General features: G+C 41.3%; 1 protein-coding gene across 2 annotated transcripts; it reads left to right on the top strand.

Moving 5' to 3' along the window:
* Positions 1-110: 110 nt before the first annotated feature.
* IL4R (interleukin 4 receptor) lies at positions 111-13,909 on the top strand. 2 transcript variants are annotated; one of them, XM_066560635.1, is made up of 11 exons: positions 111-171; positions 424-662; positions 3,192-3,305; positions 6,696-6,837; positions 7,676-7,827; positions 8,875-9,029; positions 9,599-9,755; positions 10,555-10,654; positions 11,238-11,307; positions 11,447-11,523; positions 11,618-13,909. In XM_066560635.1, exons 3-11 carry the CDS (start codon positions 3,236-3,238, stop codon positions 13,359-13,361), a joined length of 2,667 nt encoding a protein of 888 aa, XP_066416732.1. In that variant the 5' UTR covers positions 111-171; positions 424-662; positions 3,192-3,235; the 3' UTR covers positions 13,362-13,909. The 2 variants fall into 2 exon arrangements, with proteins under 2 accessions (XP_066416732.1, XP_066416733.1); XM_066560636.1 differs by having other exon boundaries at positions 11,621-13,909.
* The last annotated feature ends 102 nt before the right edge of the window (positions 13,910-14,011 follow it).

Here is a 14,011-nt window from a genome sequence, read left to right on the forward strand (position 1 = left end):
CCGCCCCGCGCCGGCCCCGCCCCGCGCCGGCCCCGCCCCGCGCCGGCCCCGCCCCGCGCCGGCCCCGCCCCGCGCCACGCCGGACGGGCGGTGTGTCGGGCTGGGCCTGGGGCAGCGCTGCGTCCGGGTTCGGGAGCGTCCGGGTCCGGAGTGGGCGCCGGTAGACGCAAGGTACGTCCGGCGGCCCCTTCGTCCTGGCGTCAGGACCGACTCCTCGTTACTTGCGCTTGGCGTGCAGTTTGTGCCGTCTGTGTTTTTCTCCGTGCCGGTTCTGGGAAGGGCGGAAGGTCTCCGGGGCTTCGCCGGGAGCATATCCCTGGGCCCGTCCCGTGCGGCGGCTCCGGCTGGAACCCGCGGCCAGAATCGCTTCTGTTTCCTGGAGGCTGTTAAATGCGAGTGCTCCTTTTACAATATTTTACACAGAAAGGTGTAATTCTCCGAAGCGTTCTTCCTGCTGGACGTGCTGCGCGGTAGGCGCAGCAGCCGCGCCTATCCCCGGCCCGCGTTCCCGACCGGCGCCGTTCCCGGCCGTGCCCGGCCCAGGGCTCGGGCTGCGCTCCCCGTGTGCCTGGAGGCCTACGAGCTTCGGACCGGTTCGTGCTGAGGAAAGGAGAGGTTTCTCGTCAGAAGGCATTGCACGCTGCACGGGTTTTCTTTCCAAGGTTTGATGTAGAATCTGTTGGTGAACATTTTGCTTTGCTCTGTACCACTTGTCTCACTTTATTCAGCGTTTATAGTTAATGTTTTAAACTAGAGAGTAAGACAAGATGTGCATCAGTTTTAAAAAGAGGCAGCCTTAAACAGGGAATGATGCTTTAGCTGTACAATTGCAGCAACGGTGCGTTAAGCAGTCTTGTTTAATATGACCTCTTGGTTTGGGCAGGAGTTACTCTTTGCACATAACAGTTTTGCAGATTATACCTGTTAATGAAATGTGACCCTAATTTTCTTAGAAGGCCAAAAGTTAGTACCATTTTTCTTGATAGTGAATGAAATAATTCTAATCACATCGCATTTTTTTCAAGAAACAGAAAGTTAAGTGATTAAAGCATGTAGCTTATGCCAGTAACCATGTATATCTGCTTCTAACCCCGACAGAGATTTCTTTCCTAGTTTTGGGGAAGTGACTTATGTCTTTGCAAGTTACTTTCCTCAAATATATCAGACTTACTAAGCCAAATATATATTACAGAGTTTGCTGTAATTTTAGTATTGTCTATATGTGTTACCTGCTTTTTTAAGATTGGTATTTCATTGTCTGGTATAATGAAAAACTTAAGAGGTAACAGGCAGAAGAGCTGTGGATGTTTTAAAATTTTCTGTCTTGCAGTTTCATTAAAGCACTGGCTTAACTCCATTTTCATCCACATGTGCAGATCCATTCTTCCATGTGAAGATGCTTTTCGTCTGCCATCTGCTCATTTGGACATGCTTATGTGGTTCAGGATTCTTTGCCAGAGTTCCAAGAGTTTCTTGGAACTCCAGTCATGTGGCACTATTACCTAACAGTGGAAAGCAAATGCTTCCTCTCTTGAGAATTCCAGGAAAAAGGGAAATTAAGGATTTTTATTTTTTTTATGCCAGAGCAGTTGGCTCGTTTTTTTCTGAGCAGCAGCCAAGGTGCTTGTCTTCTTTTTAAAAAAATGTATTACTGTGCTTAGTCACATTTCATCTATTCTCAGAATATGAATAAACTCAGCTCTTGAGTAATAGTTTTCTCAAGCTCTTATGAGAAATTTGTCTGTCATGTTTGTTCTTAGTAAAGAACTACTCGATGAGCAGTAACTGCCCCAGAGAAGGTCACGGAAGAGTCTCCATTCTGATCTTCTATTTTGACTAACAATGTCCTTATCCCTTAACTTCTAAGATGGACATTTTCAGACAGACAGACTTACCTCTGTCAGACACATGTATTGTGGTTCTGCTGCATGGTTGGTTTGGGGAAGAGAGTATTGAACCACCATCCACAAATACCTTCCACTAGTCTTTTCTACTTCAGAATCTGACCAGCCTTATGCAGAACACCCAATACTATTCACCAAGAGAAGGAGATTCTCCTCTCCTCTCCTCTCCTCTCCTCTCCTCTCCTCTCCTCTCCTCTCCTCTCCTCTCCTCTCCTCTCCTCTCCTCTCCTCTCCTCTCCTCTCCTCTCCTCTCCTCTCCTCTCCCTTTGAAATAAAAACTAGTGTACTACCCAGGAGCCTTACAGGTATAAACAGAACTGCTGAAGCTTCAGGCAGCGAGAACACCCTGTCCAGATATGAAAGTTAGAAAATTCCAAAAGCATGAGAGGAAGGGACCAAAGGGTTGTGTCCTAACAATGTGCTGCTGAACCAATATTATCCCGCTTTATACTGAAAGCAAAGCCAAAAGCATATTAGTTAGCATGACTTCACTTACAAATTTACCAGAATTTTAAATGCATGATATCCGTTTGTAGTTATATGAAAGCTGGTAGCTTTATCTTAGACATTAAGTAGCTACATTGGTAAAATATCTTGGGGACACTTGCTATTTTGAAGTCTGAAATTAATTATTTCATCTGTTTTCAGTTTACCTAGACAGTTTTGCTATGCTTAGGGACATAAAGGCTGCATTATTTTCCTTCTCCAAAGTTGTTCTGGTTATATAATGATTAGGTATGTGGTTTACAACTTTTTAATAATTAATGTTTTAATGAATCTGCATTCTTTTGGAGCAATGCTCAGAGTTCTTTGCTAAAATTCTTTTTTAAAGAGGTGATACTCAGATTATCGAGGTACTGGTGATAGGACTTAGAGAAAACATTTTAGTCAGTAGATTGGACACTTCATTCTTAAATTCTTTTACTTATCTGAGTGGAATCATAGGGCTTTGGTGACAATGTCACTGATTTTGGTCTAGTTCTTGCCCTTTTTTACCCTTTACATACTAGCAGCCATTCTTTTATAGTAGCTAAAGAGAGTAGCTCCACTGCCAATGTCAGTCCCTTATTCTCCATAATGAAAATTTTGCAGAAAAGTCTTCTAGCTCATTTATGTTCTCCTTATTCTTTTACATGTCTCATTCCATGAGCTAATTTTAGGGGCCAGAGGTGGGAAATAGGTACAGCAGGGAGTCTGAATTCTAATATCTAGCAGAGTGATAGGAAAAACTACGCCTTTACCTTAACTTAGACAGGGATGTAAGCTTATTATGTTTTCTGTTGGCAGAGTTGCAGCACAGTTTTTCCTACTGAACCTGACCATTATCAATAATGGCAAGACTCCCAAGTGCTGCACCATATATCCGGTGGATCCTTTTCTTTTCATATACAACAAATGAAGGTATGTTTGTCTATATTTTAAATTATTATAGTTAAGTTTTTCTTGATAGCATTTTTCTATGACCACTAGGTAACGCTGTTACCACTAATTAACTGCTATAAAATTTGTAGCTTCAAATGTCAGAAGTATCCCTGTACTAGAAAAAAATCTTAGATTTTTGGGTTTTTTTTAATCTTTATATTGACCTTTTCTATGCGGACAAGAAAAACTAGAAATTTGCAGAAAGGAGAAGCAGGTTTGGAAAGCCGCGTCCTCCTTCCCCAGTATCTGGTGCGCCCTGGACGCGCCAGCGTGGGCCGGGTCTCGGCGTAGCCCAGGCGGCTCTGCGGAAGCCCCGGCGTGCCCTGGCTGCCGCGGCGTGCCGAGGGAGCCGCGCCCGGAGCCGGCCTGCGGAGCCGCTGCCGCCCTGTGCTCCCCGCGGTGTGCAGCGAGGCCGCCTGGGAAGCGCGCCCGCCTGGATGAGAGCAGCTCTGGCTTGCCCTGCCAGGGGCAGACAGGGGACGGCATCTCTGCTGTGTCCCTCGCCACCCTTCTGTCAGCCTGCAGGTGTGTTGAGTCTGAGTGCTGCTGGTCCTTAAGGATTATTTCATGAAGCTCAGTTGGCAGAAGCTGACTTCCCATACCCATAAACATGGGTTGTTTTCATTTCATCTTTTATGATATTTGATTAAAAATACTAATGAGGTATATATATAGAGAGATATATATAAATACATATATATATATATATACACATACATATATATAGTAATGGTTTTCGATAATGCATTTTTATTTTCTGGAAAATGAATCTCACACTTTGCTTTCTGTATTTTTTGTAACTAGTTCCACAGTAGTCTATAGTTTCTTAGATCTCATTTTGTTTTATAAAGCAAACCAAAATAGTTAAAGGACAATTTAAAGTACCTTGTCTCTAAAAAAGAAAGTTTTTTAGCTACTATCTTACGTACTATGAAATAGTGCAATTTGGATTAATGAGAAGGATCAAGGTTTGCAAGAACACATTGGCAGGATTGTCTGGTGTAGGTAATCCCACCTTTTCATTTCCCTAAATTATCTTTGTCAAAGTTTAATTTTATTGTGTTTTGTTTGGGTTTGTTTGCCTAGTTAACTATGCGTTTTAAGTTTCTTCAGCATTGTGTACTCTTTGAGGATCAAAAAAGAAATTCAGTATTTAAGTTCCCTCTTTTAACTATGCAAAGTCAAAACAAACCCTGTACTGTATATGGTTTCAAAAGGAAATTCTCAAATATCTGAGCTTTTTGAAAAAAAAATGGTATACCAGAGATGAAAAAGTGAGAAGGTGAGAGGAAAAGAGCAGAGAATATAATTTAGAGTTCTGAAAAGACATGACAGCACTGAATGGCAAGATAAAGTAAAACTGTTAGTCATCATAGCTTAACACAGCAGGAAGAGCTTAATTTAATTGAACTATTCTTGAAACTGCAAGATGATTAACAGATTGAAAAATAATGTCATTCATCTTTAAGGGCCTTAACTTGATAGTACTTATGTTAAAAGTACATTTTAAAGTGAGAAAAGGAAACTAGCAATAAAATTACAAATGGCAACCAAATATAAACAACATCAACAGAGTAATGATTATTGTAAAATAAAAAGCAGTATGACTGTTAAAGTGTTGCAGAAGTTTGACTTGCTGCTTTTTTAATGAGTGTTAAAGAATTGGATACCATGCAGAAAAAAAAAGGAAACCTAACGTGGTACTGTCATCCAGAAAGGACATAAAAGCAATAGTTCTTATCTACAGGATAAATATTTAGCCTTAGTAACTAAACCAAAACATTTTCTAAGGATTTGAACACTACTGAAACCATGAATCACAGTAAGTTCTAGGTTTATAAGCAGTCAATATACCAGACAACTTAGAATCCAAATTTTATAGATCCCATTGTGCTATATATCATATCCACTAAAAGGTATCTGACCATCACATTTTACATTTGCAGATCCTGTACTGTATTAGAGTATGCAGAAGTTGGATCATAGTAAATAACACAAGTGGACTACAGAAAAGTAGAGATCTAGGGAAGATAAAATGAAATTTGGTACTTTCAGCAAAAACGGCATGGGATGAATTATTGAAATTTAGGTACCTGTTGGAAGGAATAAGCCTGTGAAGCAGACATGGCTGAAGGACAAAAACCTTGCAGGATGTGAATAGTTGGCAAATGTGTCTTGAATTTGCAATGTAAATGACCAGCATGCAGAGTTGGTAATGTACTGGGCTATGTACACAAAATTTGGTCTTGTATAATTGCCACGAAAACCTTCTAGCAGAATCCCTTTGGAAATTCTCAGATAATCTTAATTAATAGGATTCAAAAAACCAGGTATTTTAATTTTTTTACAGGAGATTGACATGTAAAGCAGAAAAAGATTTATATTTGTACAGGTTGTGCAAGAAAAGTGAGATACTGTTTTTATTTACCTGTGAAAGAGAAGTCAAACATCAGAAAAGGCAAATAATTGTCTTGGATGATAAAAGTATTAGCTATTTCTAGCTATTTTCTTATAATCACATTCCAGGGTCCAGTATCAGGGTTGGCACACTGTTAGTCCAAATAACAACGTGGCATTACTGTCACCTAGCTTCTCTTCTGTTCTGTGTATCACTCTTGTGGAGCACATTGAAATAAAGGAAAGTGAAGCTGGAAGGGATAATGAGGATTGTGGATTCACTTTGCACTTCCACTTCTAACAAAGATATTTTGACCACTATATTCTATTTTTTGGTTAAATACTGCCGGTGAAAATAGTTATAAACTTGAACACTGGAATGCAGAGACTCTGGGCTTTTGTATACCTCCTCAGTGCCTGGCTCAGTGTGACTTCATCACTCCTCAGTCTTGAATGCTCTCATAACAATGATGAGTAGAAGACAGAGCAGGAAGTTCTGAGTGAAATGAAGTATGGGCAGCTTAGAACCTTTTACCTTAGTTGTAGGTAAAACAGGAGTCATGACTCTAAGCAGTGATCCTGGTCTGACTCTGTTAATTACCTGCATTTTGGCTTTTGTATTTAATGCTGTTTTAATGTAGTGTCATTTAATGCTGATGTGTTTTAAATAGAGCTATTGCAATCAGATTTTCTGTTCTTGGAAGTCTGTGTTGGCTGAAATGTGCCTTTCTATGTCAGTATTACTACTGCAGACTTCTCCTGTCCAAGACCATAGACATTGTCTCCAGAAAGGTGGAGACGGTCTGAGTGTCTGTTTCTCTTTCCATTTACCCAGACACAAAAAATAGCAATGTTTTCACTTAATTTGTAGAGGTGTGGCAGCTCTGTTTAGATGGAAAAGTTAGTATGTCTGCTTAGTCCAATATAGTCTTCTGATTCTCTTGCTTCTCATTGTATGCTGCTTTCCCCTAGTTTTGACTGCAGGACACATACAGGAATTTGCATGCTTCACTGACTATGACAAAGAGCTGGTTTGTCACTGGAAGGTGCCTGCACAAACCAATTGCTCCAAAGAATTCGTGCTCTACTACAGCAACGAAACTTCTTCTGTGTCGTAAGTGTTTAAGATGTTACACTGCCATTGTTAAGTTTTATATATCCTATAGCCACTACTGGCTTTAATTTCCTCTCTCTACTGTGGGTGTGTGGGACAAAATGTACTTCAGATTATTGCTCTTAAAGGAAAATGGATTCTTTCCTTTTAAGTAAAATGGGTTTCTGCAATTAACAGCACCCTCAGTTCAGCAGTCTACTCTTCTGTAGAACTTTCTGCTTTCTTAGGACAGAGCATGGATCAAGTCCTACTGGTGGGAGTGGTAGGGCTCTTAGAAGTTTACAGAACTTTAACTTCATGTAAAATTTTACCTTCTTCATGAGAAGTCTTTCTTGATTCACTGGTCTGTGAAGGTCAGGTGATTGTCTCTGCATACAGTGTAGCTCCTTGTTCAGGCACAGACTGTTGTCCCGTTCTGAGCAGGGCCAGTCATCATCTCTTACACAAGAAGATGCATCTGGGTTCTCCTTTCCCTTGCTGCATGATTTCACCACACCAACATTCAAATAACATTGCTGATACTCTGCAATAAACCTATTCCTATACTAACAAGCCGTTAGTATCTTCCTTTAGAAACTGAAGTGTGACAAAGGGTTGTATATGGGATCAATACTTGGCCTTTCTGTCAAGTTTTTAATTTGTGTGATACAGATATCCAGTAGGTGGCTAGGGAGGGTGGGTTGTTTGAGGATCTCAGTTTTGTTTTGGAAACATTTCTGAGAACTGACTTGTCTCAGTTCTGATTGGTTATACATGTTGGGAGACTTGATTTCACCTTTTCAAGGAATAGTGTGTAACATTCTCTTAAACATCACATAATTTCGTGCCTGTTTTTCAGAAATAAATGTGTTCCTGAGAATGAAAAAGACCGTTTAAGGTGCACTTGTACAATATATCCGGAATATTTTGTATTTAGCCTCACATATATTCTAGCCCTACAATTCAATGGCACTGATTGGTGGAATTACAATGTTACACCAGCCTTTGTTGGTAAGATCTTGTTTACTTTGTCACTGGTGCATCTGGTTCAAGGCTTTGCAATCCTAGCTAATTTCTCATTCATGTCCCCAGAACAGTTTTTGCTTGTCAGAGGTGCAAAATGTCATGGTAGCTTAAATGCGAAATCCATTTGTTTTAGAAACCTGATTCTGGATTAGATTCTTCAGGAATTAATGTAAGTAATGGGGAAGGCAGAGAGTGATTGTTCCTCTAGCTGCACCCTCTCAGCTGCGAGCCAAAAGGAGTTTGGGGACTAAGATTATCTTTAGTGCCTTTTACTTGTGGCTTACAAGAGGAAGAGGAATCATGCTACTTTCAGTTTCTGGAAATAAGCTAGGTTATCCCTGCTGAAATTCTTCCTATTCCTATCTCTGTCATACTCTGATTTTTCATGCTAGTTGAATCATGCCAAATGAGCAGGAGATTTTTTACAGCAATTCCTGTTGGATTTTAACAGTCAGTGATAAAAAAGTTAAAGAGACTGCTCCTAAGCAGGACAGAGTTCATGTCTCCGCCTGGACCCCCCAGTTTGGTCAGAACAGTGTGCTTGTTGGTAACGCCTGTCACCTTACACTCAGAGAAACCATTTTCATACTTTAGGCAGGCCAAGGAGCTGGTTCTCTTCAGAATACTTGATTGATGCTGCTGCTTATCTGCCAAATAAGCAGAACTCCACATTGATTTTCAAGAGACAGGGAGCCAGGACAGCTTGGCTGTGATGTTGGAGCTCTGTGCCCACCCGGCCTCATAGCTGCTCCTGTCAGGGCACAGGCTGTTCCTGTTTCTCCAGGCTGAAAGCTGCATCCAGTGCACCAAAAGGCCGTGCTTGCAATTGGTTCGGCCAGCTTGAGGAATCAGTGCTTAATGAATACCATCAAGTTGCTCAGGTTCAGCCTCTCTATTCTTGTGGTACGCCATAGTGAAAAGGGCTAAATGCATTGCCTGCAATGATATTCTGGTCTCTGGTGAATGCTTCTCTCTCTGCTTCTCTCTATCAGTGCTCTCCCATTACCCTGTTCTGTATTTTTTACCATACAGTTAAGCCGAGAGCCCCCAAAAATCTTACCATTGAGAAAGCTGAAAATGGTAATTTCAATCTGAGTTGGGAGGAGAGCTACTCTCATCCATCCTTTCTCTCTGGACAGCCAGTCATCTATGAAGTGAAATACTGGAGGAAGCAGCACCCGACAGAGGTAAGAGACACTCAGTCTCTTCATTTTCTATCTCCAGGGCTTAAAGGTTTAAAAAGTCCTCTAGAAAGTCACTTCATTAATAATAATGTAAGGGCCAGCCAGAGCCCAGTGATTCTGATTACACACTTGCCACAGTTCACTTTGCCCCCAAGATGGTTCAGCTGGGTGTCAGAGAACTGAAACTCTTGTGACTGCCACCCCAAAATGGTCTGCTGCTTGCAGTAGACAGGGCAGAGATTGAAAATACAATGCTTCTATTCCCTGAACTTCATTTGCTCCTTAGACATCAGGAAGCTGGAGGTTAATGGCTCTGTGGGGCAGGTAAGTTCTGAATAATTCAGCATTTCTGGGCTGGGCTGCTTCTGGTCACAGAAGAACATGCATGGTGGCAGGTAATAAATTCCACCTGCCAATGACATGAACTGCCAATGGCAGTATCATACACAAGTCATTCATTTGTTCATTTGTGAATGGTCACTGAAACACATAACACTATTGATATGTAGTTGCAGTCACTAACCCTTCACCCTATAAAGAAATCCAAGTCAACTTTCTCACTTTCTTTTCAGGTTTCTGTAAAAGCAATTAACTACCAGGCAAAAAGTTTTGAGATTACTGCAAGCTCCTTGAAGAGAGGCTATGATTATGTTGCAAGTCTCAGGTGTAACTATGTGGACTACCCAGCCTACTGGAGTGAATGGAGTGAAGAAGTTGAATTTCGCAATGGTAATAGTGTCAGAAATAACAGCTTGGTAAAAGGATGGTATACAGTCTTACATACTCTGCTGCTCTCTTGGAGGAGAGTTATGGACTCACCATCTTCATAATTTTGAATGTAATGTGAATACATCTGTAAAGGCTTCCAAAGACACTAAACATAGATAGGCAACTCCTTGGGAAACTAAGGAAGAGAAGACCAGGGGAGGTTGCATTGCTTAGCCTTGTGAAAAACAGGCTGAAAGGAATCTATTTATTCTCTATAAATATTTCATGAAGTAGACAACAGGGAAGTAGAAGAGGTATTTGAACTAAACAGCAACATTGATGTGAGAGCAAGTGAGTATAAATTATATGTGTGTGTGTGTGTATATATATATATATGCTGCAAATACAGCAGTATTTTAATAGAGGTAGGAGGGTTTATAAAAGCCCCTGAAGAGCAACAGAGAGAACAAGAAACATAGCAGCACTACAGTGACAATGGTAATGCATGGTAAAGCCCTTTTAGGTGCTGTGTGATAGCGCCTTGTACCTGAGGGCTGACAGTGGCCTCGCAGTGCACACTGGCTCTCCCAGCTCCTGCCACACCCCGTAGCTGAGCACAGCACCTGAGCCAGGTCTCTGACGCACCACACACCATGGCTGCTGGCAGCTGTGGGGGTCTGGTTTTAATGTGGTGGAAGCTTAATTTTACATCCTCTAAAAGAGCATTTTTTTGAGTTGCAGAAGAGCAGCAAATAATTTGGTATTGTCAGTGCTTGCATTTAGATGCACATTCACATGTGGACATTTGCTTGTTTAACAGATTACCAGGTGGAGGCTGAAGACATTCTGCAGATGGCTGTGCCCACATCCTGCATACTGATCATGGCAGGATCCATAATTTGTTACTTCTGTTTCACCAAGTAAGTATCCTGCTTTTCACAGAGTTTATACAGATATCAGTATTGCTATTGGTTAGACAAATGTCTGGTAGCACAGAAATCTAATGTTTTGGGTTTTCTCGGCACCTTTATCTAGCTGTCTGTGAGCAGAGGTTTTATAAACACAAGTCAGTTTTATAAACTCTGTCATTTTCTGAATAGTCTTATTAACTTACTACAATAGGTTTATTATAGTAGGGGTTGTCAGTTCTGATCCTTGGTCTTTGCTGGAGTTCAAGTAAGGATGGCTAAATACATTTATTTCTTTCAAAAACTTTTAAATGGTAATATGAAATTTTTAAATGGTAATGAGATCCTGTCTATTTCACACATCCTTTTAAACATGATTAGAAGAACAGGTGACTGTTGCTGTGCAGAGCAGTCACATACCAAACATACAAACATCTTTGTACTGGTTTAATGAAAATCAGGAGATGCTCAAAACAAATACTTTCTGTTGCTGCAGTGCAGATGCCTAAGAGGGAAAGGAGAGCAGAAGAGAGAAATGTACACTGGTTAAGCCCAAGTACAGTCAAAAGAAGTTATTTTCATTCTTTCCTTGCAGAGTGAAGAAAGAATGGTGGGATCAAATCCCAAATCCAGCAAAGAGCCAATCGGTTGTAAAAAATGTCAAGGTAATTTAAAAGCTTTGCAAAAAATACCTTTTCCTGATCATCAGAAGTAGAATACGTAGTAAATTCTATTGTCTGTCTAGTGTAAGGGATACTAAATACAGTTCATATGTGTCCTAAATCCCATTTGTATCTTTATTAGTTTTCAGTTTTGTGCTACTTTGATGAAATTAAGTTCCCGTTCCAGGACTTAAAGCAGAGTCACATGGAACAACAAGTGTAAGTAAGATTAAAAAAAATCCTCTGCTTTACAGCATAAAATTGTTTCCTGTACTATAAACATTAACCGTCCTTTCCTTTTGACTTCCAAAAGCAGAAGTTGCAAGAGCTGTCTGGCTCAAAGTTTGTCAAGCCAAAACTTCAAGGGAAAAGATAACATCAGAAATGTTGAGAAATCTTGCAGTTGCCACAGCAAGTCTGAAGAGTGGTTGCCAAAAGGCAGCAGTGCAGTTTTAACCCCTGATACAATACCAGTTGAAGAGTGTATAGAAATCTGTGTATGTTTAACAGACAGTGAAACTGAGAGCCAAGAAGAAACTGGCAACCAGTTCACCATGTTTGAGCCTTGTGAGAGCAGCATTGGTGCTTTCAGAGAGCACCCTGAACACAATGAGTTACTAGCTAACATGTTTGATGCACTCCTGGCAGATGAAAATAACATGGAAGACAATAAAGGCCCAGACATCCCCACAGCTGAGAGGAAAACCTTAGAGAACATTGGGTCTGAAAATCCATCACAGCAAAATCCAAAAGAAAGTGTAGCCCAGAGTCCGCAACCGTGTGACATTTCTCATACAGCTCCTCTTTTCACCAAAGCCTCTCAAGATGACTACAATTGTAGTACAGCCAGCAAAGAGTCAGAACTATCAGAAGAATCCTTTGAATCTGGATATCGGAGCTCCAGCATAAATTCTGCTTCTCTGGATGCAAGAGATCTTCAACAAATGGTTCATCAAAGCTGTTTTCTACGTCATTCTGAAAGTGAGCTTGGCTCTTGTGTCCTGACCCAGGAGTCTACAAATAAATCATTGTTTGGAACTGAAACAGACAGAAAAAACAGCCCTGCAGACAAGAGTTTTGATACCCTTGTGTCTGCATCCATGGGGTTGTGTGGTTCTGCCTACAAGAGCTGTGACACCCTTTTGTCTCCATCCCTGGAACCCTGTGGCTCTGCCTACAGGAGCTTTAATATGCTTGTGTCTGCATGCAAGGAACCAAGCAGCTCTGCATACAAGAGCTTCAGTGCCCTCATGTCTCAGTCAATGGCTAACAGTAGCCTGACTCTGGGCTTTGAAAGTGTGCCTTCCTTACCACCTTTGAGACAGTTGTCAGAGATGGCCAAATGCAGCTGCAGAGACCAAAGGGCTCAGCCTGCTAGCAATCAGATGTGTTACAACAACTACAGATCTCCCAGCACTGAGCTTGATTTTCCAAACACCTGTTCAGAACATACTGATTTTCCATCTTTCTCCACACATGTAAAGGAAGGTGCTTCAGCTTTTCTTTCAGAGGAAGAAATGCATAAGCAAGTAATATATCAAAATGTTCGAAGGAAAGCTGATATAATTTCTTGCCCCATTGCACCTCAGCCATCTGGCTATCAGCCTTTTGGTAGTGTAGGTAAATGTAATGGTCTATACTGGGACAGTGACAATGAGGTTATGTCTACATCACTGTATGAATCCTTCATTAATCGGTGCAACAACCTGAATGAAGCACCACCAGATACTGCAGTCTATGAATCTGACCCAAGGATAAAGGATGGTGTGTGTTTGACTGTTCAGGGTTCTGACTGCACCACTGCCCCGGGTTTAGCATCTAGTGAGAATGACACGCAGATTAGTGATGGCAGCCCTTGGATCAACAGCACTAATGAGCTGTATGGTGATAGCAATGATGAAAATACCAGCAGAGATGAACAGCTGTTGAATTTGTTAGAGATGAAGTGTCAAGATTTAAACAGCAGAGAAAGAGCTACAAAGGCAACAAAATGGAGAAGCTTTAACCCTACTGGGAAAGTAATGCAAGAGAGTGGTGATAACAGACTAAATGACTAACTTCCACTGCCACTCACACAACCACTTGAGGGAACTTGGAGATGCAGGGGGAAGTGAAGAGGTGCTGAAGCATGCAGACGGGGGCGGGGGGTGTGGCTCAGGAGTCAGCTTACCAGCATCACTGGACAGTATTGGGCTAAGCTTAGAAAGAAAAACTGTAGAGACCCTGGAGCTCCATGGCTCAGACAAGGTGCTACCTAATCATTTTGTGAGTAACTCCTATCCTTCTGTCTCTCACACCATTCACAGTGAGGACTCCAGACTGGCACTTGCAGTTAAAAAAAAGACCAATAGAACTACTAGTGGAAAACAGCAGGAAAAATGAGAAAAAAATGAAACTTTTGTGCGAACCCTTGCCCAAGAGAGCAACTGCTATATGGAGGTAGCCTAGCCACATTTGCCAAGACTGAACTAGTCTTTGGAAATAAACTGTATGGCAAGTTGAATTGTTGCTTGTTATTTCAATTGAAATGTATACATTTATTCTCATTTAGAAAACTCTGCTTGTATTGCTATTCATAAGGAAGGAAACCATAATGCTAAGCACAGCAACTGGTACTGCAAATCTCTCTTCCAAGATGGTAAAGAAGTAGAGGTGTCTATGCAGGGACACCAGTGGTGCTTTCTTTCCCTTCTACACCTGTGCTCGC

Source organism: Molothrus aeneus, chromosome 16 (genome assembly GCF_037042795.1).
Source record: "Molothrus aeneus isolate 106 chromosome 16, BPBGC_Maene_1.0, whole genome shotgun sequence".
NCBI classification, from domain to species: domain Eukaryota; kingdom Metazoa; phylum Chordata; class Aves; order Passeriformes; family Icteridae; genus Molothrus; species Molothrus aeneus.